At 38.9% G+C, this 27,741-nt stretch overlaps 1 protein-coding gene across 7 annotated transcripts in view; it reads right to left on the reverse strand.

The window, feature by feature from the left end:
• MPDZ (multiple PDZ domain crumbs cell polarity complex component) overlaps positions 1 to 27,741 on the reverse strand; it is a 162,862-nt gene that overhangs the window by 14,450 nt on the left and 120,671 nt on the right. For 4 of the 7 annotated variants that reach the window (XM_053924490.2, XM_053924487.2, XM_053924483.2 and 1 more), the window contains 11 exons: positions 24,905 to 25,082; positions 21,767 to 21,877; positions 17,214 to 17,312; positions 14,077 to 14,236; positions 12,098 to 12,294; positions 10,867 to 10,958; positions 10,555 to 10,645; positions 8,373 to 8,453; positions 2,368 to 2,460; positions 2,206 to 2,280; positions 846 to 1,020 (listed from right to left, as the gene is read on the reverse strand). In XM_053924490.2, the coding sequence (XP_053780465.1) occupies positions 846 to 1,020; positions 2,206 to 2,280; positions 2,368 to 2,460; positions 8,373 to 8,453; positions 10,555 to 10,645; positions 10,867 to 10,958; positions 12,098 to 12,294; positions 14,077 to 14,236; positions 17,214 to 17,312; positions 21,767 to 21,877; positions 24,905 to 25,082 (1,352 nt within the window). The remainder of the gene's footprint in view (positions 1 to 845; positions 1,021 to 2,205; positions 2,281 to 2,367; positions 2,461 to 8,372; positions 8,454 to 10,554; positions 10,646 to 10,866; positions 10,959 to 12,097; positions 12,295 to 14,076; positions 14,237 to 17,213; positions 17,313 to 21,766; positions 21,878 to 24,904; positions 25,083 to 27,741) is intronic. The other 3 variants (XM_053924496.2, XM_053924492.2, XM_053924502.2) reach the window with 3 other exon arrangements.

Consider the following 27,741-nt stretch of genomic DNA (forward strand, 5'->3'; position numbering starts at 1 on the left):
AGGTTAATATAGATTCACACCTCATTTTATTATAGTCTTCATATCCTATGATTTATGATATGCCGAAGAGCATAAATAAAGCACACAGCACATTTCGGGCAAGCTGGAACACTTGGTAAAGAAGCTTTAGACAAGATGCTCTCTTTCTAGGAAATCAGAGACAGACTAGTTTCTTGCTCCTGAAGTGGTAAGCGTAGGTGTAAGATATTTTCTTTTATGTTACATTTTTGTTTAGCTTTTCATATTTTTATAGACAATGCTATTTAGGGATCAATACCAAATTAAAAATGAGAAAATTTCCATGAAAATTTTTCAACAATCCAGTGAACTATCCATTCTTTCTAAATAATCACTTTCATCAGATGTGTGTTACTTTAAGACTATTTGTCCAACTATATTACAAATGTTTTAAACTGCTGTTTCCTTAAAAACCTGTCCAAGTAACTGAATGTTATCAAAAGAGATTTTTCCCTAACTTCAGAAAAAGTTAATGTGCTTAAGAACTTTTCTTCAATGCTTCAAAGCTTGGAATTTATTGTTTTATTAAATACCAGTACAATTTTTCTTAAAAAATAACTGGAAGTGGTATCATTGTATCCATTTTCTACTACATCCATTTAGAACACTGAGGCATAGAGAAGTTAAACTACTTGCTCAGTGTAAAAAAAGAAATGTGCAAAATGTTTTTCAATCATCAGTCAGATACCTGGAATCAAGGTACCGAGTTCCCTGTGTTCCCCGAGTTCCCTTTTAAACACTGAGCCCCAGGCAGGAGCTGGCTCCCAGGTGACCTGCTGCCGGGTCTGCGTGCGCAGGACACACAGGACTCACACGACGGTCCTTACCTCGGACGGGCTCTGGTTCCGGGGAGCCCGCTCGTGGGACCATTGCAGACTGGGGACTGTTCCTTTTTTCTCCATTGGTTGTACTAGCTGCTGAAGCAAGAGCCTGGGAATCTGGATTCTCAGAACGAATGGTAAGTTTCACTGTTGTCTTTGCTGTCTTCAAAAGGCTAATAAACTGGCAGGGGGTGGGTGTGGAGGGGAAACAATATTCAAAGGCAAATTAGTACATAATGCAAATAAGCCACTATTATAGTTGGAACCTAAAACTGTACAACTGAGAGAGAAGTCAGAGGCAAATTCTTTCCTTGTCAAGGCTCTAGGGGTCAAGATAGAATGGTTATACTTTCTTTCTAGTTTCTTTACTTGCCTGATATTAAGGCCATAGTTAACTTCTATTTGCTGCAGGTCCAGTTCTCACTCATCTTCCTTATATAAGTATAGGGATTTCAACTTTTTATATCTTCAATTAGTTTCATCCATTTCTTTGGATCACTAAACCTTAGAATATACATGGGCTATTTTACCCACATCCTGATTCTACAGAGAACCTGAAGTAGCTTACACACTTTTAATAAAACGGAAACCCTTATGTGAAAAGTAGGGTGAGGAAAACTATGCAACAGAAGAATCAAGCCAAATAAAAGATAGAACATAGACACCTGAGTTAAGGGATCAATGTATACAATTATTAAAACGGAATGAAAAAAAATCAATTTAGGCTTCTTGCTGGCCAGTGTAGAAATGGGGCCATTTGCACATCAAATCCTGCGAGAAACAGTGCTTCCCCTGGCACTTCCGCATCAGAGGCATCGAGTGAGATTCCTAAGGATTATGAACACTTTTGAGGAGGAAGAAACTCAGGTACAAATAACTGTTAACCCCAAATAAAGTTATACATTTTTTTGAACTAACTTCAACTGGCTTTACTTCACATAATGGCTGAGTCCTAATCTTCTTATGAAGCCATACACACAGTGGGCTGGCTAGTGATGGGAACAAATACTCATAAAAATATTCCTTTGGTCTTAAAAAAACTAAGTTGACCTTTGTTTAGAAGTTTAAACTTTTCCTAAGGGAAAATGGAAATGGTAGGAAATGGTATTTATATAAATGTCCACTAAATACCAAATTTATGAGATAACAGAAAATAGCTCAACATTGCCTTGACTGCAAAATAGAAAATAAAAATTGAAGAACTTCCAAATAATCTTTTCTCTTCCGTAGGGTATTTGTCTAATACAGCTACACAGCTCTGACTCCCCAGGACCAGCCACACAGACACACACAAACACACATTAGCCGTGACCACGGGTGGCTTCACAGCGCCATTTGTTTTTGTTTTTGTTTTAAGAAAAAGTACCTTTTCAACAGGATAGCCAACAACAACTTCATCATCTATAGCCAAGATCTGATCTCCAACTTGGAGCCGTCCATCCTAAATAGCAATATGGCAGAACTGAGTGACTTTGCAGAAGTAACTTCCTTCTCCACCACAGTTGACCCCAGAAAGGTAAAGCCTCACCTTGGCTGCCACCCCAGGCTCTGTTAAACTCTTTATGACGACTCCACTGAGCGTATCCTCTTCACTGATAGCGATGCCCAAACCCCCTTGATCCTGGAGAAATAAAAACAAGACCAGGCAGAAGATTTGAAACACTAATTTTATCCAAAAGGAAATGTGGTCCTAAGTTCTGATGTCATCTTCTACCCAGGGGCTAAGAAAAAAAATTTAAACTGTTCTAATGTCCTCTATTAGAAATCTCTTTTTTTCTTATGCAAACTTTCCCATTTTAAAAATAGGAATAAATTATCTTCTGTCAAATAGTAAAATACACAGTGGAGCAAAAGCAGGTTTATAGTTGTTCATATGGAGAATAATACAATAACAAATAATAATATAAGAATAAACCGTGTTTTGTGTACTCATAACTGTAAACCTACCTTTGCCCCACCCTGTGTTTTCATGCCTCCCACATGCCTACTGTCTCTAATATCTTTACCATATATAGCCAGCAACGTATCTCTAGTACCTCTAGCAAAATATCCTGGAGACAAAAAAGCATTCAATAGTTCAATGAACATACAATGTTTGAGAATTCAATTGGGTGTATCTGGCTAAGTCAACCAAAACCAAAGTATCCCCCTGCTTTCTTTTTGGCCCAAGCCTCAAAATAACAACTGAGGTGGGCTCCTTCTCCCCGTTCTGCACCTCTTTCTTTAGCAACGAGACTGCAACGACTGCTGCATGCTCTGTCCTTTCTGGGGCTCATGGGGCTCGGGAGGCTTCTCCAGGGATGTGTGTTTTGATGGGGGGCAGAATGAAAACGCTCTCGACCCTGAGCCCAGAGACGTGCACTGGAAACCTGGCACGGCTAGGCAGCGGCATCTACTTTGCATTTTCCACATTTGCTTTTATCAAAACCAAATGTTCAATACTACTAGCTTTTACCTTTCTTTAATATTTATGTTCATAAAATTCAAACAGGGTTTTGGACATTTTTGTTCTGGTTGGAGCTGGGACCCTCTTCTACTACAGTCTGCATCCAGGGAAATACGAAGCAACAAGATAAAAGGGAGCCCTGCACACTTCCTCTGGTGAGTGGACGCGGCGGCCGAAGCTCGCCGTCGGGCATCTCGGGTCACGACCAAGACACCGGGGCAGGCTTCACCAACACTGAAAGAGTACCAACACTGGCTTTTCTGAGGCAGACTGTTAATGCCTGGCGACTTTCAGACTGTCACTGTGCATCTCTCGGCCACTGCTCTCTTCCTAGGCAGTGAGTCATGTGCATGTGACAGAGCTGCACTTTCCGGGTGAACGCAGCTTGGTTCCAATTTACTTGCTGCCTAGCTGTAGAAATTTGGAGATGCCATTTAAATCTACAAACCTCAATTTTCTTTTCTAAAGACGAGCCAAAAAAGGAATAGTAATACTTGCCCAACAGCAAGGTGGCTGTGAGGATCAAATGTAGTAAGAAAGGGCTTGAAATGTTGATGCATTATACAAGTGCTATCATTATACATACATCCCTTCTGTTAATAACCCTACAGGACATACTCAAATTCACTTCAGATGAATTCTTTAAACATGCCAATTATTTCGAAGCCCTGAAATCTGATCTGATAGTCAAAGAATCAGGCTTAATAAATAGGGAGGTCAGTGCTCTACCACACTGACACAATCCCAATGCCAATGCTAAATGTTAATAATTTAGTTAACCTCTATTTGGGATTTTCCACACTGAAGGTCTTTCCTATTATTACAAAGATACATTTGTTTGAATAAGTAATACTCTGTATCTACAATGATTGTAGGTACTCAAGTCTGAGATCTGATTCTATTATTGTCTATTCACTTAAGTGTATTCAGTGGGAATTAGCTGGTTGTGTACCTAATACTCATTTTCATCTTACTCCGTCACACAAACTCACGGGTTTTCAGTAGAATATCCAGTCCCCCTTCCTCTGCTGCCTCAAACAACATACATACTCTCCCCTCCTCTCTCTTTGTCTATGTGTTTAGTGGCGGTGTTCAAACATGTTCACAAACCCCTTGATATTCTTCTTCCCTTCAAGAAGGGATTCCTGAGTGTGAGCTGGACTTGGAAACTTAATTGCAATCAATAGAGTAAAGCAGAAATGATAATGTGCCATTTCACAATGGAGTCCAAAAGGGCCTAAGAACCTCCTTCTCCTGGATCACTCACTCAGAGACAAGCCGGCTACCATGTCACGAGGGCACTCCAGCAGCCCCTGCAGAGGAATAAGCCCTCCCTCACAGCCATCAGAGTAGCAATGGTGACGGGATGTGGACCCTCAGCCCCAGTCAAGCCGTCAGGAGACTTGCAGCCCTCGCTGGGAGTTTGCTGGCAACTGAACAAGACAGTCTGAACCACACCACCCAGCTGAACTGCTCTCAAATTCCTGACCCACAGAAACTGTGAGAATAATGAATGTCTATTGTTTTAAGTTGCTAGTTTTGAGGTAATTTGTTTTGTAACAATAGATAAATAGCTCCAAGGATAGAGTTTAAGTCAACTGCATAATTTTATTCCACAGCAACAGCCTTCAGCTCAGGAGTAGCTATGTAATCTGAATTGGTTCAGTTAGGATGAATCTCAGGACTTTTGCTCAGAATTTTGGGATGCTCTCTCCCCCGGCCCCCAACTCTATGTGAAGGAAGTAGCACAGGAGCCCAACGATGGCTCACAACCATTCTACAACTGTGAGGGAGACCCACCTTGGGATTCGGCTGACACAGTGGATGGCTATGCGGGGACAGCAAAGGACTGGCTCTGACGACACTGCTGCGCCCCAGGATCAAGCCCTGGAGCCCGTAAACCCCCTTCTTTAGGAGTGGAGGAGTGCGTTTTTTGTTATTTGCAACAGGCAGAGTCACAGATGGAACAATAAACTACACACTTACAAGTATATATATGCCCCAATTGTACTTAGAATATCACACAACAAGCATGTACACTTCTCCAGACAATTTACTGGTATCAAGGCAGGATGACGTATCAGTAAGGATGATGGGGTGAGAGTGTTCAATTTCTTTTCTAGCTGCTCAACTTTCCACTTCACTTCTGCCACAGTACATTTAGTTCTTAATAAAAAAAGATCTGAGAAATATTGTGTTGAGCTAGTTTATAAAAACACCACCATAAAGGGAATGTGAAACAAATTAAGGAAATATATTTATAAAGGAACAGTTGTATAATTAAAGAGCTAAAATTGAGTAAACAGGAATTAAAAGTCAAACTAAACTACACATGCTACTCCATTATCAGGAGAACTACTGTGAAGTTGGAAGATAGCCTAAATTCAGAAGAAGAAAAACTTTTAATTGTATTTGAAGACTTCCACCATATAAAATTGAACGGGTATGAAACACATATCTCTGGCAGGCATGTAAGTTTGTGCTTGCTTTTATGCATATGTACTTTCCCACAGCAAAATGAGCTAAAGATAAATCTGTAACCAAAGATATTTGTCTCTTAAATTGAACTAGCATTCCAGTCAGCCACTGAGTGTTCATTTATGAACACATATACATTATGAATTTTTTGTTTATACTTCTAGCTTCCCACTTAAAAAAGAATTAAAAGAAAAAAGAAAATCGACCTGTCAAGAGAGTTTCTAAGGAGTCAAAGCAGAACTCAGAATGGCCTGTTACATTGGCTCCCATTCTGAACCAGTGCAAAACCTGGTCTCTCCTTCTTGACTCTCCTGTCTTGACGTCTTTTCCCTGTGCACACACTCTTCCTAAGCGGTCATCACTCTTCCTGCACGGATGCTTAGTATGAACTATGGTACCCATACTATATAAGGTAACGGGAGAGAGAGCTTAAGAGTTTCTTCTCTCAATATGCAATTTAGATGGATAGAAAATATACCCACATGGAAGTTTAGTATAAGAGAGACACTTTTGGGCCATGCACGGTTAAATGACAAATAAATGAAGACATCGATAATAAGCATTATACAGGCCAGAATATTGAAGAAATACTTCAAAATAAACAGAAGTAAGATCATGCTAGGTCTTGAGTCGTGCGGGATTTATTTAAACTAAACTTAAAAAAAAAAGCAGAAGGACATTTCGATGTAAGCAAAGACAAGGAGGGATGAATTCTTAAAATAGTCTCCATGGGCTCTTGATTCAAGTTAGTTGCAATGAAGTAGAGGATCTTATAAGGGAACTGGAAAAGGCAATGCAATCCTGCAATCAGCAGTGGGAAGAGGAAGGTGCTAATTAGCAGTGGAATGAGGGATTCTTGAGTGCACAGACTTCTTGGTAGAAAAGAAAGAGGCTTTAATGACTTCTGTTCTTTTCCCTCCACCTACAATATGAATGGCCCATTAAGAAGGACTTCTCTTAAATGTATACACAGGGTTATCTATTATAAAAAGTCACACTATTTTTTTCTCCTAAATCCTTAACGAGGTCTGACCACATGCCAGGCATTATGCCAACCACTTTATAAAGAACACATTTAATATTCACAATTACCTACATCAAAGATCATATTATCATCTGCAATTTACAGGTGAGAAAACTGAAGAAAATGTAGATCACACAATGTGTCAAGTATACAAGGCCTGTCCAGAAAGTATCCAGCTACACAATATGAAAAATAAAGAGACATTTACTGAAGAAGATACAAGAAACATTGTACACAGGACAATGGTGTCTCAGTCCCCTTCAAAGTAGGTACCTTGGGACCTGACACAGTTCTCCCAATCGCCATCAGCTACCCCATCATATTTTCCTGAATCTCATCAAAGCTCTGAAATCTCTTCCCATTCAAAGGTGATTTTAGTTTTGGAAAAAGCCAGAAGTCACAGGGCACCAAATTTGGGCTGTAGGGGGGCTGAGTCACCTGGGTGATTTGATGTTTTGCCAAAAACCCCTGCATGAGATGTGATGCATGAGTAGCCATGTTGTTGTGATGAAGCTGCTGATCACCAGATGCCCATAGCTGTGGCCTTCTGAATCATCGGAATAGTTTCCGTGGAGGAATGTTCAAGCTTAATGCAAAATCTGATGCAGATTTGTTTCTCTACTTGCTCAGTCATTTAGAATGTGACAACCACACAGTACACATGCTCACTCAATGGCATCTACCGCCCCCACTGCCCAGCATAGTGAAGTCGTCATTGTTCATGCAGGCACCTCCTAGTCCACTCTCCTTGGCTGCCAGGTTCCATCTATGTTGCGCAAACCGTTTTCATTATATTAACAATGGCTGGACTTTTTCCGGACAGCCCTTGCATACCTGATGAAGAACAGATGCAACCCTGACAGACTGCCGCTAAACCTCAGGTGCTGTGGCATCATGCTGCATTGCCTCACACCTGAAGAGTGGCCGCATTTCATGTGAATATCCTCCTGTCCCTCATCCCATCTCCTTCTTTCCTCTTATCCCTCAGCACTTCACTCTTTCTGCTCCCACTCTCATTCATCCTGTCCACCTGCAGGCCAGCATGAGCCTACGGCACCTGAAAGCATTTATAGGCTTCTATTCAGCAAACCACTTCTTTAAAACCATCACTTGAACTTAAGGTTTAGATCTTTTCAATAGCAAATACCTCATTGGTACCTATCAGTGAAAATTCTAGTAATGTGAGCTTTCAGTTTTATGAAGGAAAAGGACCATAACTTCTCTTTCTTTATTCTTTACTTTTCCCCACTGCAGATCCTTGGTAAATAAATCAAAAGAGGGACCATGAAATTTCAGACCTTGGGTTACCATAAAGGAGGAAAAGGGGGGTCCCTGCTAAAATATCAGTTAGCAGAGTGGGTTGGACATGGTAGCATTCACTGGAATACTGAAACACGGAGTGGGGGACCCAGCCCAGAGCTGCTCATTCCGTGGGTCTGAGTGGCCCCAAACAAATGCATTTCCGACAAGAACCCAGGTCTTACTGATGCTGCTGGTCTGGAGACCACACTTCTGAGAACCAGTGGGTCAGAGCAGTGGCGTGAAGGGACTCTTACCCTCTCATTCTAAGTCAAAGCACATTTACCTTGGGAAGCTCCAGGTGTTGCACATTTTTAAATGAACTGAGGTCCACAGCTGCCTCAGAGGTCACAGCACTTGGTTCAGCCTGACAGAGAGAAAGAAACGGCATAAACAGCAAGTTAAGTGTTATGCATTTTTGTTTGTTTAAATACAGAGGCCACCTACTCACAATTATTTCATATATTGCAATTCATTAGTACTATTTTAACAGTTTATGACATTTATGAACAGGATATTCTCTTCACAGTACTAACGAGGTGTGATTAGACAGCACTTACTTTAGAGCCCAGAGACTGCCTAGATTGACTCTGTAACGCAACCTACTAGCAATCCAGCCACCCCGCAGTGAAACTCACTGACACACAGAACACCAGCTGAGGTACCCTTTTCCTTCTTTTACTGTGTCAGTCAGGAAGTGATTTTTGAAGCTATTAAATGTTTTCCCTGAAAATTAGTAAAATATTCCATTTCATTAAGGGATATGTTTGGTACAATCCGTAAGAAAATTTTCTCCTTTACAACCATGACACGCCACTTCACTCGGTTCACCATTAGGCGCAACGGCTCAGCTCCCCAGCAGGAGACAACAGGTTGCACATCTAGTACAGGGACAAAGCCTCGTGTTTACATGCTGATTCAGGGCACAGTGTTTCCTCTCCTCTGCCTTCTCCCACTGATAATCATCACAGCTCTTCTAATTTTAAACCTTCCTTTTTCTATTGTATCCTTTCATTCATCTGAAATACGCATCCAAAGATTAACAAATAAAAACAGAACTTCCACCAAAAAACTCTGAATTTTTTGTGTCACCCTCTAGGCTCTGCCTTCTGTTTCCTAACTTCTTACCCACTTTTTGCTTTCTCAGGAATCATTAATAATTTCCTAACTGCCGAGTTCAATGGACTTTCTTTATTCATCTTCTTATTTGACCTCTTTGCAGTATTCAAAGTTGTAGAATATCTTCCTCTTCTCGAAATGTGCTCTCATCAGCTGTCACGCAGCATCTGTCTGGTTCTTCTTCATCATCTCTGACCACACTGTGTTAGCCTTCTTCCTTATGCTGATAACACATAATCCTGTTCTTGGCCCTCTTCTCTCTAAATGTTCTCCGTAGGTAAGAACGTCAGCTTTCATGCCAAATCTACACCTAAGGTAATCCATTTCTAAACACTAGACCAAATGTATACTGTACTTCAATCTTAAGCTACCTCAAATACATGAGTTCTATTTTTACAAATATTTGTTCCTCTTTTAACTTTTTTAAAATTTTAGTAAATGTCAGCCATCCATCAGGTCAGCAAGGCAGGCATCTGGAAGCCTTGAACATCTTATCTGTTTCATTACCAGTCTGTCCCCTGCCCAAAGAATAGTACCTATACAAGGCAGATACCCAATAAATATCTGTTGGATAAATAAATTCTCAACCATTCATCTTTCCCCAATGAGTACATTTAGTCGTGGATGAAGTATCTAGCTAGGTCTTACTCATACGACGTATATGATGTAACCAATTCCCTATTTTTTACATTAGTTCAGGACCCTGTTATCTTTCTCCAAACTACTCTGATAATTTTCTTACTCCCCTTAACTTTTCTTTCCTGCAACCTCTGATTTTTCTCTGCACCACTTCCAAAGAAATTAAAAAAAATACAATTCTCATTCTTTGAGTACCCAACAACTTGGTCTGAAAGACAAAGTCTTCATCACATTTCCATAATCTGACCCTCCCTCCCTCCCTCCTCAGTGATCCTTCCTCACCAGCTCTCATTCACTACCTCTCACTGGTCAGTATGCCCTGCAGTGAGCGTTCACTGGTCTGCATTTGCCAGAGCTTCTACACCATTGCTCAATCCATGCCGTCTGCTTGCAATGTTTTTGCCCCCAAGTATTCTCCTTCCAACCTACAAATAACCTTCCCTCTAAAGTCTTATTCTCACTCTCTCTCCAGGGGTGGCATTGACACCCCCCCCCCTTCTACCTTATTCTCTGTGTAAACTCTACTACTAGCCTTCATGTAAGTGGTGAGCTTACTTACTCGAGTGCTTCTGGTCCTAGGCTATAAAGTTCATGGGGGCCAAGGCTATGACTTATCGTTGACAGCCTGTTAGGGTTCTATAATTGTTCGATGAATTAATAGGTGGTATATCAATTAAATCTTCCCAGAGAAGCAAACACATGCTGCATACCTCCTTATTTTGAAGATTCTCTGAGGTAGAAGACAAAGGCTCTGCTGTATTTCCAGGACACACAGCCATCTGACTCACTGCATCTTTATTTCTAAAACAAAATACAATGACCTGTCATGTCACCATGGTTCACATTATTTTCCATCTTTTACTTGGAGACTCAGAAGGATTACTGGAGAAAATTCTGTAATTGCAAAGACCTGGAACTGTAACACTAACACATTTATAAATGTTTTATTTTCATTCAAAAGAACTCAGAATTGAAAGGGTAACACAATGTATTTAGTAAATCAGAAGAAAGAAAATGCTTACCTGATAAAAATTATTTTCACTTTAGAAGGGGCACATTTAATGATTGATGAAGCATTCTGATGACTTCTTCCATATAAAATTTGACCATTGATCTATGGAAATAAATATCATTAACTGAACTTGTAATTTTAATTTTGTAAATTTTTATCATCCTAGATAGCTCATGAAAGGTGTATTTTTTCTTCCTTTAAAATATTATATATATATATATATATATATATATTATGCTTATATATACACACATGTATAATCTCTGGCCCAGAACATGAACCTGACTTTGAAAAAGCTCACAGTAAAAGCCAACATTAACATGAGATCATACAGTCTGAGACCCCTGGACTAAAGAGGCAGTGCTTGGACTGACTGTAGAAGAGTAGGGTGAATTTCTTGGCAGGCATTGGGCTTCAGCATGCTTTGTATAAAGCAAGGGCTCTGTGGAAGCACTTGTGACATCCTGAGAAGTCCCCTAACTGTCATAGTTTCTAGTTCGCCTGGAAACTCAAGCCCTGGGCATAGGACACTGGGAGAAGCAGTGCTCACAGACCCAGGACTGGGCAGCACATGTGTCTGTGCAGTACAGTACCTGATGGAAACCGTCAGTCTTCTACTCATTTAGCTATTGCCGACTGAGCCATGAGAAATACACAAGGTAAGGGAAGAGTATTAAGGCAATATAAAAATATGTGGATCCCAGCCTACAGGAAGCAAGGGCAAACAAAACACACAAATGCCAGGCGAAACACTATAAAGTACGATCCACACATTTATTTTGTTTGGCAGGCTGAGTTACTGTTTTAGTTATTTAGCCTTAACCTTGACCCCAATGCACCCAACATCCATCACTCTACCATTAGGAATTCAACTTACAGAATGTCTAATGGGTTAGTCTCATTACTGAGGAATGATTGGTCATTTGGCTTTTCAAAAGCTCCTAATAAATGCAGCACATGAAAAAAAGGTTTTTTGAAGTGTAATCTTTATTACTGTCCTGGGGCAAAAATTGTTTCTGGTGCTACACAGTCGTGACCTTTAAATGGAAGTTAATGGGAACATAGACTTGACTTAGCAGAGATTTGGTTTAGTGCTAAATTTGCTGTAATGCATCTATTTTATTAGGCAAGCGATAGTTTTCTCCATAACCATATGAGGCCCGGGTGAATTTTCTAGAAACTGCTGATTCCACTGCACCGATTCCACAAAAGTAACTTCAGCATTTTCCACAAGAAATTACCTCTAGAAGCTCATCTGCAATCTGCAGTCGACCATCTTTCCCAGCTGCTCCATTTGGATCAATCCCCACTATAAAGACACTCATTCTGGATCGGTCTTTGTTCCCAGCAAGACTGAGACCCAAACCACTGCGACCTTTCTCCAGTTCAATCATATGTAGCTCGCCTGTGAGAGTTCCATAACGTTCTCTGATATTTTCTACACAACAACAAACAACAACAACAACACAACATTATAGGTGTGGAGTTAATTCACAGTCAAATGCTTTACTATAGAAGGTTACTTACAATAGCCTCAAAAGGGCATCATTTCTACCAGAATAATGCTTGGCAGTTAAGAAAAGCTGATTATGGCCACCAGGACATCAAGACTGGTTTCCTGGAATCCCACACTTTGAGGCATTTTTTCCCACCCAGGGTGCAGAGTACAGTATCTGATCAATTGGTTTACCTGGGGTGACGAGGGCCAAGAGTGATTCACATTAACAAACTCAGACTATGATTAAAACAGAAATTTAACATTTGCAGAGGAGAACAAAACATCCAGAATATTCATCTTCATGGGTCAGCAGAAGCTTTTCTCCCACAGGAAAACCCACAGTGTGTGTCATATCACGTCGGGCAGTTGCTTGGCCCATATTTCCAGAGTAAAGGGAATGAAGTTTGCTATTGTACCGAGTCATCAGGCCGGGACTCATCAATGTCCCTGTCCCAGCTTTCAGACGTACGACCTATGTAGATGAGACCACTCCTATCTCCTATTCCCCAAATTCCAAATGTAGGTGCCCCGTGTCACAGGCCCAGATGAGGAATCAGCCATAGCAACACCAGTCGCCAGGCACGTGACAGAGCCATCTTCAAGGCCCAGCTCAAGTGAGCCCAGTCTGCGACGGTACCTTGGGCATAGTAATAATAAGCTGCTTTCTCAAGACATTAAGTTTTGGGGTAGCTTGTGGTATGACAATAGGTAACTGAAACATTCCATTCAATGCTTTCCTCAGAGTATATTCTGTCCCCTTTGGTGGATTAGCGATATATGCTAATTTCATCAGAAATAGACTGTGAACTATAAATTTCACAAATCATCTCTTAGAAAATGTTACTATATGGCTGATACCATGTATTCCATATTGATTCTTAACTGGATCAATTTTATAAACTGCTCTTTCCTGCCACTTCCTGAGTCCCTCTAGAAACTAGCAACACAACTTTTACATTCTGTACTTCTAAATAGCATATGCCATAGATTCCTTAAAGGAAATAATTATATTTTTAAAATAAGACTTTTTAAAGCATTGACACATTTATAACTCTTGGCTGAATTTTTACTACTTCCCTGTAAAATGGTTTCTTTCCTCAGCAAACAGAGACACCTCCATCACCCTAAAACAGCTGCCTCGCACTGCTTCCTGCATGTCAGGAGTTGGGCTCAGCACCCCTCGGACATTACCTAATTGACAGTTAGCAACTGGAGATAAAACCTGCATTTGAAAAACACGAATAAACAACGAAGCTCAAACTTAGAGGTGGTTAAACAACTTGTCAAATGCCCAAAGTTTTTATCTCAACAATTGTACTACATTACCATCCTCGTAGAGAAAGCACCAAATTTCAAGGCACAGTATCAACAACCATCAGAGGAACCTGAGGCCTAGAGAGGGGCGACGACTTGTGCAAGACCACAAGGTCGCTGGTCCAGCAACAGCTTCTGAGAGAGTGCCTGTCCTTTCAGGTCCTCATGTAAATGGCAAAGTGAGCTTTAACAGAAATGTGGGCTTGAATAAAAGGAGGGATATGACTTCATGCCTTGGGAACGCGCACTGTATTCAAGAAAAACAAACAGTATTTTTTTTCCACAAAAAACTGCAGTACTTATAAATAAAACTGAAACATCCCTTTTCATTTAGGGCATAAGCCTGGAGAACCACAAAGCTCTTTCAATACCTCTTGTAATTAAATGCATTACAAAACAGCAACTTACTCCAGCTATACCCAAACTCATCCTCTTTGTCCACTTCTGAGACTTTGCTCGCAGACGATGGGGCTTGGTCACCGCTCATTTCTGTAACTGCTGAAGGAGGGGGTGGAGGCACAGCGCACAATGGAGCCTTTTCTGGCTCTGTTTCGGCCTGACTGGGTGCCTGTGGGAACAGGAGGAGTGCAGTGGGCATGTGCAGCTTAGGGAGAAAAAAGCTAAGGAAAATAAGAGAATAATGTCCAAAACAAAACAAAAAAAAGGCTTTAAAATATCCAACACATAAATAATGGGAAATATAAATACACATATAAATAAAATGGTAGACAGGATTCAGGTAAAGTTTATAAAAACAAAGTGGGATGTTCACAGAACAATTCATTAAATTATTATTTGGTATTTTAAGGTGACAAACTGTTCAATTTTAAGGCTTAAGTAACTTAAGATAAAAAATTATACAAACTTCCCCTTTTGGAAAATTTCATTCATAATTTATCATAAATGTCCAGGGCTCTGGGCAAGATTTGGGAGGGGTCTAGAAAAGGCTTCCAAGAAACTAGAAAAAAATAAAGCTTGCTAGTGAGACTGTACATAAATGATTTTTTATTGGTACCTGAATCCTCTCCCCAAACAACTGTGTCAACAAATCCATGAAAACAAACATCACACATGCATGTTCATCTCCCAGGGAGCTAGCTTGTTAGCACAGAGCACACAGACTTGCATCTGAGGGGCTCATTTTAAGGGACAACACCATCGTTCCCTTGCCAAGGTACTTGCAAGGTAAAGGAGAAACATGGGAGAGTATTTCATATAAATCCAATGCATGGTACACTTGCTGTCATAGGTCCCTAATCCAAAAAAAAAAAAGGACTTGGCTTCATCAAGTTATGCTTGATAAAGCATATCAGAATATCACACTGAATATTAGAATTTAAAAGGATCTTAAGTCACTGAGTACACTTCGCCGAGTAATAACCCAAGACCAAGAAAAGTGAAAAGATTTTGTTCAAAATCACACAATGGTACGTTCTTTTTGCTTAATTCTTAACCCAATCTATGTACTTCCCATTACACCAGGTTGTCTCCTCCAATTTCCATAGTAAGACGGCACCTGGGTCAAGAGTCAGAGATACCCAGCTACAGTTCTAACCCTGGTATGACAGCATCCCTGAGGCCTGGAGCCTACCTTTTCCTACCTTCTTTATTTCACCTTTCATTCTACGTAAAAATCCCTCTAATATACCTCATTTTATTTGACGTGTGTATATTTGGGAAAAAACGTGAATTAAAAACAAAAACTCTTACAGAACACACTAAAGGATGGACAAGCTCAAATACTTGGGGATCATTAAGTGGTGTCAAGAATCAGAATTCCACAAAATATACCTAATACTAAAACTAAATGGCACTGAGTGTAATCTTTCTTTGATGATTCAGAAAGCACTTCAGGGTTTTAAGTTCCCCAAAATGATCATCATAAACATGACTTACTAATTTTCCTGGCAAAGCACAGGAAAGCTGATTGATACAGACTTATGGGACAATAGATTTTCAAGGTACAGAGTGTACTGCATTAAAATGTTCAGTTTACACACCACTGGTCAAAGAGACAGGAATTACTAGTACGAACTACACCCTTGTTATTTCATCTTCCCAAATGCTGGGCCATAAGACTCTCAAATTAACAACGTACAAATGAGAAATAAACAAAACTCATTTGACATACTAAGGTTCATTAAACATACTAGGTTGGGGGGTATGTAATTTAAAATTTTTCTGGTTAAAATAAAAAAAATTACTTCTCTGTAACAACAAAAAATTCTAATAAGCATGAATTAAGCCCATTTCACTTTTAAAAGTTAGAACAAAATCTAATTTAAACTTCTTATCATTTTAATAAATTTATGGGTACAAACTTTAGATATTGCAGCGTAACTTTTCTGAGTATTTTCTTTAACAAACAAACAAACAAAACCTACGGTGGACAAACTGTTCGGGATCTTAGGCACATTTTTACACTGTGAGCAAACTAAAACGGTGCCCTAACATAGCTGATGAATTGTAAAACGAATACAAGTCTAAATACATTTACTAAAGGCAACGAGGTGTTCTATTTGACTACCCCTAAGACTCTCCCGCTGAGATTATATAATTGGCTTGTTGCTGACACTTCTTAAACTTTGTTAATAGAAATACAACTCTCTAACAAAGATCACTGAGTGTTCACTGGCAAAACCATGAAGTGCACTTGAACTCACTCCATGCCATGTATGCACACAGTATAATGTACACACAAAGCACACTGTAACACACCACTTACTCATGACAATTTCTCATCAAGACAAACCTTAAATGGTGTGGGAGCAAAAGGGTTAGTTGGGGAACAACGGAGGATAACTCTACTTGAATTCTGTAATTCCTATAGTAACAGAAAATATATTCCTTCAGATACATTATCTTTGGTTTTCTTCATTACAATAACATGAAATTCCAATGAATATTCATAGAATGCTTCCTGAAAGAAATTGTTCACAGCTTTCTTCCTTTTCATGATCAAATTATAGTATATTAGTTCTCGTAAGTTTCTGTTCCAATTGCGGACTTGTAATTTCAGCCGAACATGAGAACACCCAAGCACAGAACTTCAAGTGTTGCAACGGTTCCGTGGTTCCTGACTCAGGCACTTACATGCACACGACGTATGAATATTCAAGGGACTCTTGCAAATACATGACTTCCTGGGGCGTGATTAACTCACAGTGGGGACTTTAGGGCAACCTCGTATAAATCTATTCAAGATTTAAACCATTACAAGGTTTTTAAAAAATTATGTGTGACAGTATTTCATATATTTGGCAACTAGCAAAAACTTAAATATCAGAACATTTAACTCACACCAAAACACAGAAAAGGCACTGCACTCACAACTCTCCCTTACCCTTCGGAAGGACCGTCTAATTTCAGCAACAAAAATGAATGTGCTCTGGCAAGTGCTCAAGGATTTACATGCCCACTCCAAACACACAGTTCTTCTTTTCCCTGCCCATATTTAGTAAACAGCGAACTGGGACAAGGCACAATAGTAACAAAGAACAAAACATTTGCAAAAGGCAATGGCAAGACAACGGGCATTATCCAACCTTGTCAGCGTTGAACTGCAGAGAATCAGCAAATGGGTTAGTGCTGCTGAAGCTGAACTTAGGGTAAAGGTTGTGCGTCAAGGAAGGCAAGGGGGGTTTCTAAAAAGAAACATAACAGGCGCTAAGCGCAAAGAAATGTATTCCAGACAACTCAGTTTTAAGAACAAAGTACTTACTGATTTCAGTAACTGCAGAAAACTAGATCATATCAGATTGTCAGATCTACTATTAATCACACCATCAGTCTGAAAAAATGTTTACCCCTAGTCACCTGAATCTGCACTTCTATCTAACGCTGGTGGCCAACCACACAGGAAATGCGTCTGACAAGTGGATTCCTGAATTCTTTCATCCTCACTAAGTATCTTCACCGTCAGAGAGATGCATTATATTTGTCTACTTTATATACTGATATATATTCTATGCAGATCAGTAAACATGTTTCCAAAGTAAAATCAAAGTTTTTAAAATGTACATTTAAAAGCAAATTATGCTTCTTTTTTTTTTTTTTTTTTTGGTAAAACAAAGAATGGTCTATCTGCTTCAGGATGCAAATTAAACATTTGTCTGCTAATTCACTGGTAATCTTCATCAGTCTTTTATCTTGTCTTCCAGTAAGGAAATTTTCATACTTTGACTAGATATTAAGACTGCTTAAAGTCAAGAATTTTTTTAGTTAAAAAATGATATCAACAATTTTAAAAAAAATGAATCACTGTAGAGTGATGTTTCTATTTCTGCCCACTTTTTAAAGTAGAAACATTATACATACATATTTAAAATTCCCTGTAAAAGTTCCCACATTCTTATATATTGGGGAATTTGTGGGGCTTTGAGTAACACTTGAAGCCCTGCCCCAGAGTGTCCCTCACAGGTTCTGGGACTTGCCTGTGTGTGGCACACGGAGCGAGGACTGCTGGGTTTGAATGTACATATTAAAGGCGGGATGACTGCCAGACAGAATTTAACATTTTCATAGTTTAAGGGAAAGAAAAGTAATTTCCTTACCACAATAAATTCTCCTTCTCTTTGTACCGCTATCTTTTTCGTTTATTGACTACATCTTTCAAGGGAAAATGCAGACATTTAAAATTCATTTTGGCTCCAATTAAATGTTTGTGTTACTTCTCTCTATAAAAAATCTCTACTGGCAAGCACGGAGAGTAGGGAGACTGTCACGTGACACCACCCTGCCTGGGAGAACACTCTGCAAAGACTACCCTCGCTCAGTGCGCCTGCACTGAAGTTCACGCCACATTACCCTTTCAATCTGCTCTTCTGCAGTGTTTTTCCTACAGAGAGAAGACAGAAAAAAGAAATGGGCACAATGACATTTCTGTTCATCTCAACGTTTGCTCTGCTTTTCAGTTTAAAATGTCAACTCCTGCTTTACAAAAAAGAAGATCACAAATGCCAAGGAATGTGACCATATAGTATGATGGAAGAAATGACTCGGCAGAGATTAAAAAGATATCGTAGGCCAAAAAAAAAAAAAAAGAAAGAAAGAAAAAAGTCAATGCTACGGAAGGTAGAGATTATTTCTAATCCTCATATGAGGAAGTTTTTGGTTTTACATTTCCTTTATAATTCTGTAGAATAATATAAAATAAAACCATAATGTCAAGAAATAGAATATTTAAAGAGAGCCCTAGATTTTTGCTTGCCTGCCTTCCTCCCTTCCTATTTTTTTTTAATTTGCAGCTTTTATAGGATTAGAATTTGGCCCTGAGAACAGAATATAAAAGTACAGAATGAACACAGCAAGGGAAGTGGTAGATCACTGTTATTAAAGAAAGATTTATAGAAACAGACTGTATTTCTTATTAAAAAAATCAATGATGAAACTTCTGTTTATAGTTCCAAGGCTGATAAAAATAGAAATGTTATTAAATAAGCAGCAGCACGGGGAAGACAAAAACATTCTCTGGCCCATACTAACAGGGCCCGCCTTTCCTACAACAATGTAGTCGGACTGTGTTCTGGAAAGTGTCACGCTGGCGGAATTACCAGGGCTAGCTTTGGCAAGTTCTGGATCTTGAAGAGCCTAAGAGCCTATGTATAAGATTTTTTAAAGCTTTATTGTACCCACAAACAAAACATTTACCTTTAAGAAACTTAGTTATTTGTGATTTTTTTCCTTTAGATTATAGTAGATTCAATTTACTTCCATAGGAAAGTAAATCATCAAATACAAAGTATATTTCATTTTAAATGCAAAATTAATTATAATTTCCTAAAGCAAAATGCATTATGTAGAGAAGGAAAAAAATTCCTGTACCCATCTTAGGTTCTCAGCTGGACCTCTGTAATAAGAAACAGATTAACAAGAGAAAAATGTACATATTGATTTAAATGAAGTTTTATGTGACATGGAGCCTTCACAAGGAAATAAAGACCAGGAGAAATGGTTAAACCTGAGTGTTGTTGCACTAGGCTGGATGAACAGCTGGTGGTCGTGGAAAGCATCACAAGACAAAAGAATATGAACTCAGTGGAGTGAACTGGGGGAACTTAACCCAGTCTGCCCGATCCGTTCCCTCTCAGCATCTCTCCCTCTTTTCTCCAGGGACAGAAAGGGTACCTCTCGCAGGAGGACCTTACAACCTGCTTCAGCGTGGAAAGGGAGGTCAGAGTCATGCCGGCACCTGTCTTTTCCCAAATTCCCTTAGCTTGAAATATTCGCTATCTAACATGACATACTTTGGGGTGGCATGTCCTGAAACCTTACTTAAGCAATATTTATCCTGGAATAATTGGTACAAAATCAGGCATCGTTATAACTCAGATAATAAAATAGGAATATTTTCCAGGTACATGGAAAAAAACCTTCACAGCTCATGAGAAAATGTGACTGGCACTGAAATAAATATTTGTAGTTTAAGTTTCTTAAAAAGTAATATTGAGAATCCTACTCAGCAGTTTATAGTATCATCCTAAATGATATAAAAGTTTGAAATTAAAATAAAACAAAAAGAAATACACAAAACCCACCCCCACAAAAAACAGCTTCAACTTAAACAGCCCTTTACCAACACGATCATGCCGTGTCTATGTTTAACACAACAAATGGAAACAAATGCAGAAAGATTTATAGTTATTTAAACAAACTGAACAGCATTCGAAAAGAATGCGGTTTGATGCAGCCCCACCATTGGGCAGATTTTCTCATCTGAATGAATAATTACTACCTAACAATAAACTACTGAATGACTAAAAACTGCAGATGTGAAGATAAATGCTTACATTAAGAACAACTGCATTCATTTCGTACACTAAACTCAGAGCAGAGCTACACCTGTCTCGACAACAAAAGGAACGACCAATAGGATAAATCCAGTCACTTTTATTCAATGACACAGATTTTGACAATTATTTTGGTCTCATCTACAGAGCTGTTTGCTACTTTCCTACCATCATTTAAAATTCTTAATTTTAAATTCTGAAAATTACCTTAAATTCTTAATTTTAAAAGTTAAATGTATTTTATAGAAAATTACGTATTTCAAATTTTAGATAATCCTTTTAACTCCCCTCACATACGCTGACCTTTCCCTTTAAAACACAGCCAACCCTCAGAGCTAGTAGGCAGGTATCTCAAAGAGCATCAGCACCAATCCGGAAGTGAGCCTCTCTCTGAGCTTCAGGACACTCAGGGAACTCTGGCAACGGTGTACAGACTTTTCAGTGAACGTGTGTGTTTCCGAAGAACTTTCTAAAGGCTACACAGCCCAAATATACTTAAGAACTGCTGCATGTTAAAATAATTTTCTTTTTACTGAGGCTTACAGAAGGAATAGAAAAATGGTTTTAACTCTTGGCACAATTTTCATCTTTAGCAATATTAGGGCATATCGAATACACAAAGCCTCACTTAGTATCTTCTCCCTCCACAACATTCACTAAATGCCTTAGACTTTTAGAAATAATTTTGAAGCCATTTTACCTGTGATGGCTGGTGGTAAAATAGGTCAGTAGGTTTCTGTCCGCCAGGGACTAAGCAGCAATGTAATGCTATTCAGTGAAGCTGGGAAGCAGCAGTTATGAAATAACTCATCCAGAGACATACAGCTTAAACAAAACCCACCACGTGTAAATGTAATGTTCAGTGGGATAGACATATGCTTTAAGGTCATTCACTGGTGATCATGGGATTTCATAAACTGAACATTCTAAGGAAATCAATTTATAAAGAAAATGAAATCTCGCTGGCTTCTACGGGACTCCACTGAAGGTCAGAGACTATTAACCTCAAAGACTACACCACGATTTCTCTTAACAACTTACATACTTTATGTCTATAATGAACATTAATAACTGTCCATCATTGGTCACCAATGAGTCCTACTTCTGTGCATTTAAATTTCAAGTGTTTATGAAACATGGTAGAAGGGATTTCCAGGACAACTCAATTAAGAAAAACAAGCAAAACAAACTTTTAACAGTCTCCTGAGATTCCAAGATCTTTGCTTTTAGAGACAACTTGGCCCTTGATCCATTAGATTCCAAGTTGAACACTGTTGGGTACGCCTACCTTGCCCTCTGTGTTTGCTTACCCTTGTTCTGTTTATAATGCTCTGTACCATAAAGACTACGGGGTTGCCTGCTTTCCGAATGGCTTCCACAGCTTGTTCGTGGCTTGCATCTCTGAGGTCCATGCCATCCACCTGCAATGGAAGGCCTCAGCTTAACATTTCAAGAAGCTATAGAACAACAGAACAATTTGTGGATCTGCAGTTCTGAGGATCCTTGGAGGAGGCTCCTGGAAAATCAGTTTCAGAATGAAAAATAACTGAGACTGTATGTGAGGCTTCAGAACTTGAAATGTGGTCAGCAGACTGTGGTCCCTTGTTTTGGACACTGATTTCTTAATCAATTAGAATGAAGGCTCTGCTTCTGCTTTCCTTATACTGCTTGGCTGCTCCCTTTAATAAATCTGCATAATTAAAGAAATAATGTAAGGGAACTGCCTAGTAGCACTGTCTTCATCATGAAAGTCGTTGTAGAAAATTTTTTTCCAATTCATTAAGGGTGCTTTGGGAAGTGGGTGGGCGATGGCATTGTGTATTTTTCTCTGGACCAGGAAGCTTGAGGTTGAAAACAAAATTCTGATGTTCAGAAATAACAGGTTATGGTAAGGTTAGTTTTGCAAAGAATCTTTGGTGTAGACATGATAGGAGCAGGAAGCCAAGAAATTGTGCTTACTTGTTAGTAATTCTTATAAGTAGCTTGGAAATGAAAGTTATTTTGTAACCTTTTATCAGCGTGGCTTGCCTCTGTGATGATCAGCTGAGCTGATGCTACATGGATAGGAAGGAAAATAGTTTGAAAGGCCAAATGCTAATCCTGTCACAAAACTATAGGGTACTATATCATTTTATCATTTCCAATTACCACCATATGGTATATACAACAAAATAACGAAATTAGAAGGGACCCAATTCTGGAAAACTATTAGATCTCTGCATAGAACATCATCACCTTTAAAAAAGTATATACATAAATATAATATGCATGTAATTGAAAAACTCCCTCAGGCTGATACTTAGGGGATACTTAACATCTCTTTCAGTGCATATTAAAAATGACTTCTAACTTTTGTAGAATAAAAGTTAGTATTCATGTGTACTATATGTATCATTAGTGGGAAAATTTACCTTTGCTCACATCCAAAAAACTCTATACTTAGAATAAAATCATTTGCAAGTCTCTACTCATCTAGTCTATATACATTTTCAGAAACTCTTAGCAGAAATATGTCATAGAATCCCCAGGATTATAGAGGCCTAAGGCTCCCTTATTTACGAGAAAATCACCCACACAGAACAGCACTCAGCAAACCACTGCTAAACAGCATATAGTACTGTAAAAAAGATTTTACCACAAAAAAAATCATTTTCGATTTGATAGGGATGTTTTAATATTCTTAAGACACTTAAACAATATTTTGGTGAAAACTATGATCAATCCTTTCCAGAAATAATTATAAGCATTTCTTACTTTTTATACTTATGTCAAAGGTACTTAATAGTGAAGTACCCATAAAATAAACTGTCTTGCGATCGTCTAAAATGGAAATTTTAGGTAGAGTTCTTTAAAAGAGGGCTGAGAGTTCATCTAAAGAAAGGTAAGTGTGCAGGAAGAGAAAAAAAGCCCACCATTCTTCCTTGTAAGTAGTCAGAGGGAAAATAAAACATACACGGCCCTTGTTTTCTCTCCAGTCTCGATCTTCTTCCTTTTTCAGCACTCAGTAATCATCAATCGATCAATCACTCAATCCCCAAAATGCTAATTTTAAAATAATGGCTAAGTTACAACCTTCTTCTAAACAATTAAGGCATTTTAATGTATAAGTTCTATGGTTTTATAAAGTAAGCGACAATCTCTTGTATAACGTAATTGTCTCTCACTTTAAGTAATGGGGACTTACTATGTGTGAGTCCCCATTATATTTAACATTGTATAGTTTAACATTGTATTTATTTTTTTGCAGAGTTGAACTTTGGAGAGAACCAAGCAAATTTCATAGTAAGAAAGCAATGAGTTTCTATTTGGAAGCTGTCTCTTTTAATCTACTCTATAAATCCTGACAACTCAGAAAATCTGAATCAGGTATCTCTTTACCCTCCTAAGTACAGTAACACTATGCTTCTCATGATCAAATAATTTATCACAGTGCTCTGAAGTGACCTGATTACTTGTCAAGTCTGTCCCACTTGACAGGCAGGCAGGCGCCTCCTTCCCTGGGGGATGCCCAGAGCCCGCTAGAGCACCTGGAATGCAACAGAGGGAAGAGTCTATTTAAACTATTAAACTTTGCTTTGAATTAAGGAACTAGGTACAATCTGACCAAATGCTTTTCTCTCATATATAACCAAATGCACGCGTATATACATGTGTGTGGCACACACGCAGACCTGAGTGATGAATGGGCACAGCACTGAGAAGGGAAATCTGAGTTTTGCCTGGGGCTGGGGGCATTTATATGAAAGGTAACCAGGGCCTTAGCATTAAAGATTTCATAAGAAAGCCTCATTTGGAAAAAAATCTCATCCAACAAAGTTTACAATGAAATGATAATTATCAAGTATTTTTGAAATGAAATCTCAATTTCAACTTAATTATGATGTACATATTTTGCATGTGAATATACACTGTTAAAGAATTATTTCCCCAAGAAATTTGCTTTGCTCTTTTAACAAGAACTTAATTATTTTCTCTCAGGGCCAAGGTTTTTAAGAATGGTTGGTAACACTCTCAAACATCAAGATATATAATCTGTCAGCCTATACTAAAGACAACAATTATGGATGAAAAGAAACAAATAAGAAATGCTTTGCCCTGGCCAGGTGGCTAGGTTGGTTGGAGGGTTGTCCCCTACGCCAAATTGTTACGGGCTCGATTCCTGGTTGGGGCATGTACAAGAGACCACTGATCCAAGTTTCTCTCTCACATCGATGTTTTTCTCTTCTCATCCTCCACCCCTTCCTCTCTCTCTAAAATCAGTGAGCATGTCCTCAGGTGAGGATTAAATAAATTTTAAAAGTAAGAGAAAGAAAAATCCAAATGCTTTAACCACAAACACATTTTACTCTAATGTTCAGTTGAACAACCAATATAAAGATGGTGATCGCCTTGGTAAAGAGGACGCAACAAGTGAAGAGTTTTAGCAGAGAAAGCTCAGTGGAGGGTACCTCTACGATTCTATCTCCAGGTTTCAGGGTTCCATTTTTCCCAGCTGGACTATCTTCAAGAACATGTTTGATGAAAATGCCCCTCATCACTTCACCATTGCTCAGACGGCTCCCCATCCCTCGTCCACCAACAATGCTGATGCCCAAGGATTTGCTTGGTTCTCTCCAAAGCTCAACCCTGTAAAAAATAAACACAATGTTAAATGCATAAGAAAACAGGGGAAAAGCTCATGACACTGGATTTGGCCATTTTTTAAAAAAGAAATGACACCAAAAGCACAGACAACAAAAAGAATAGCCTAATTGGACATCGATAAAATTAAAACCTTTTGCTCATCAGAGTATATTATCATTAGAGTAAAATGGCAACCAAAAGAATAGGAGTATTTGAAAGTTTCATATCTGATAAGGGATTGAATATATAGAGAACCTCTAAAACTCAACAACAAAAAAATAAAAACATGATTAAAACTGGGCAAATAACTTGAATAAAAATTTCTCCAAAGAAGACATACATACAAAGGGCCCGTAAGCACATGTAAAGATGCTTAACACTACTAATCATCAGGGAAATGCAAACCAAAACTACAATACAATGAGATACCACCTCACGCCCATTAAGATGACTACAATAAAAAAAACAAAAAAGAAAGTAAGTGTTGGCAAGGAGAAATTAGAGAAACTGTGAGGAAATTTAGACCCTTGTGCATGCACTGTTGGCAGCAATGTATATTTATCTACTATTGGAAAACAGTATGGAAGTTCCTCAAAAAATTAAAAATAAAATTACTATATGATCCAGCAATTCCATTTCTGGATATAGACTCAAAAGAATTCAAAGCATGGTCACGAATATATACTTGTACAACCACATTCATAGAATCATTCACAATAACCAAAAGGTAGAAGCAACCCAAGTGTCCATCTACAGGTGAATGAGTAAGAAAAATAGCATATACAAGTAATGGAATATTATCCAACCTTGAAAAGAAAGGAAATTGTGACACATTCCACAACATCGATGAACCTTGAGAACATTATGCTCGCTGAAATAAGCCGGCTAAGTGAAACAGAGCACAAACTCTGGAATGATTTCACTTATCTGATGAACCTAGAATAGTCACATCCACAGAGTTGTAAGTAGAAGGGTGGCTGCTAGAAGTTGGGAAGAGGAGGAAATGAGGAGTCATTAAATGAGTACATTTACAATTTTACAAGATGAAAGAAGTTCTGGAGATGATGGTGGCAAGGGTTACACAGCAGTCTGAATGTACTGGATGTCACAGATGTGCACACTTACACAAGGTTCAAATCGTTAACGATGATCATAAATATTTTAAAATTCAATGGAATGTCTTTATATATTAACTTTTCAAATATTATTTGCTCAATTTATTAAAGTTTGATCAGTAGTAGAACAAGGTCACTTTGAATACTTCCCAATTACGTGTTTTACACATTCTGATAAATACTCATGCATTTCTGAAGCTGATTTGTTACAATACTGGACTTACATATACTCCAGGCCGGGCACAGGCCAATGTTAAAAATACCATTTTTTAAGCCCTCTATTATTGTAGACGTTAAGTAATCAAGAAATGCAGCTACCCCTGAAAAGGCAGTTCTAAGCTTAGCAACCCAATCAAGAGAAAGAACATTCCTGCACACACTACGTTGGACGCTGACCTATGTCCAAGTCTTTCTTGCCAGTGCAGATCTGGCAACTAACAGTCAGTGTCTGCCAAGATCCTCCATGATCTGATCCCACTACCATCTCCACAACGGCGTCTCCCACGGCTCTCCCCTCTCCTCTGTCCATTCCATTCCAAGCACACCATCTTCTTGCTATTCCCTAAGTTCAACAGACACGTGCTCCTGCCTTGGGGCCTGGGCACTTGCTACTTCTGTCTTGCATTAACTTCCCCTAAACACAAAGGAAACACATCAACTCATTTATCATAAATCCAAGTATCTAGAAGAGCTGTGGATGGACTGAAAGTACACATCTTGTGAAAAGGGTGGGATAGAAGAATAAGCTGACTGGCAGTGAGGGGTTTGGCCAAGATGAGGGAGCAGCTCAGGGAACTGGAGGAAAACAGAGACATCAAGCGGAGAACTCTGAGACAGTGAGACTGCAACCTGCTCCATGCTTCAGGGAGACAATGGTGGACATTAAATAGGAGAAGAAAGCATGGTCCCAACATGCCCTCAACCTTGACATTCAAGGTGCTCACAGAAGAGAGGAAAAGTTGGAGTGAGGCTCCAGGGCAAGGAGGGAGGTCCCCAAAAGAAGAGGCTGGGGATGCACTAGCACCCCAGGTGGAGTGAGGGGTTGACTACTGATCAGACTGAGTCACATGATGAGACACTTCTTAGATCCGCAGTTTTTTTCTTTACTAGAAATCTACAACCCTGGAGACCCTACCTGTTAGTTCAGAAACATCTCACCATGATCCTTATCTTATAAAATTTGTATGAACAGTTTAAACTACTTAAATTCCCCTTCCTCACGTTCTTTCACTCTAGGAATTCTGTGAAAGACAAAAACCAACAACCTTCCTTGTCTCTCAAGCAGTTCATAAAGTAAACTGGCAAAGTAAGTAAGTCAGTAAAGTTAGCCACTGTATTAATATTTAAGAAGCCAGAATACATGGATGGGACTCCTAAATTATTCTTTCAAGAAATAAAAAGTTAAAAGACAAGAAAGAAAAAAAGAAAGTATCTCCTAGGGTTTTTGTGGTTGGTATAAATTAAGAAGTGGGTCTTATAATTTCTTGATTAAAAATAGTAGCAGTAGCAAACACTTATTAAGGGCTGATCACATGCTGAACATTATT

The sequence above is a fragment of the Desmodus rotundus genome, chromosome 1 (assembly GCF_022682495.2).
Source record: "Desmodus rotundus isolate HL8 chromosome 1, HLdesRot8A.1, whole genome shotgun sequence".
Classification (NCBI taxonomy): domain Eukaryota; kingdom Metazoa; phylum Chordata; class Mammalia; order Chiroptera; family Phyllostomidae; genus Desmodus; species Desmodus rotundus.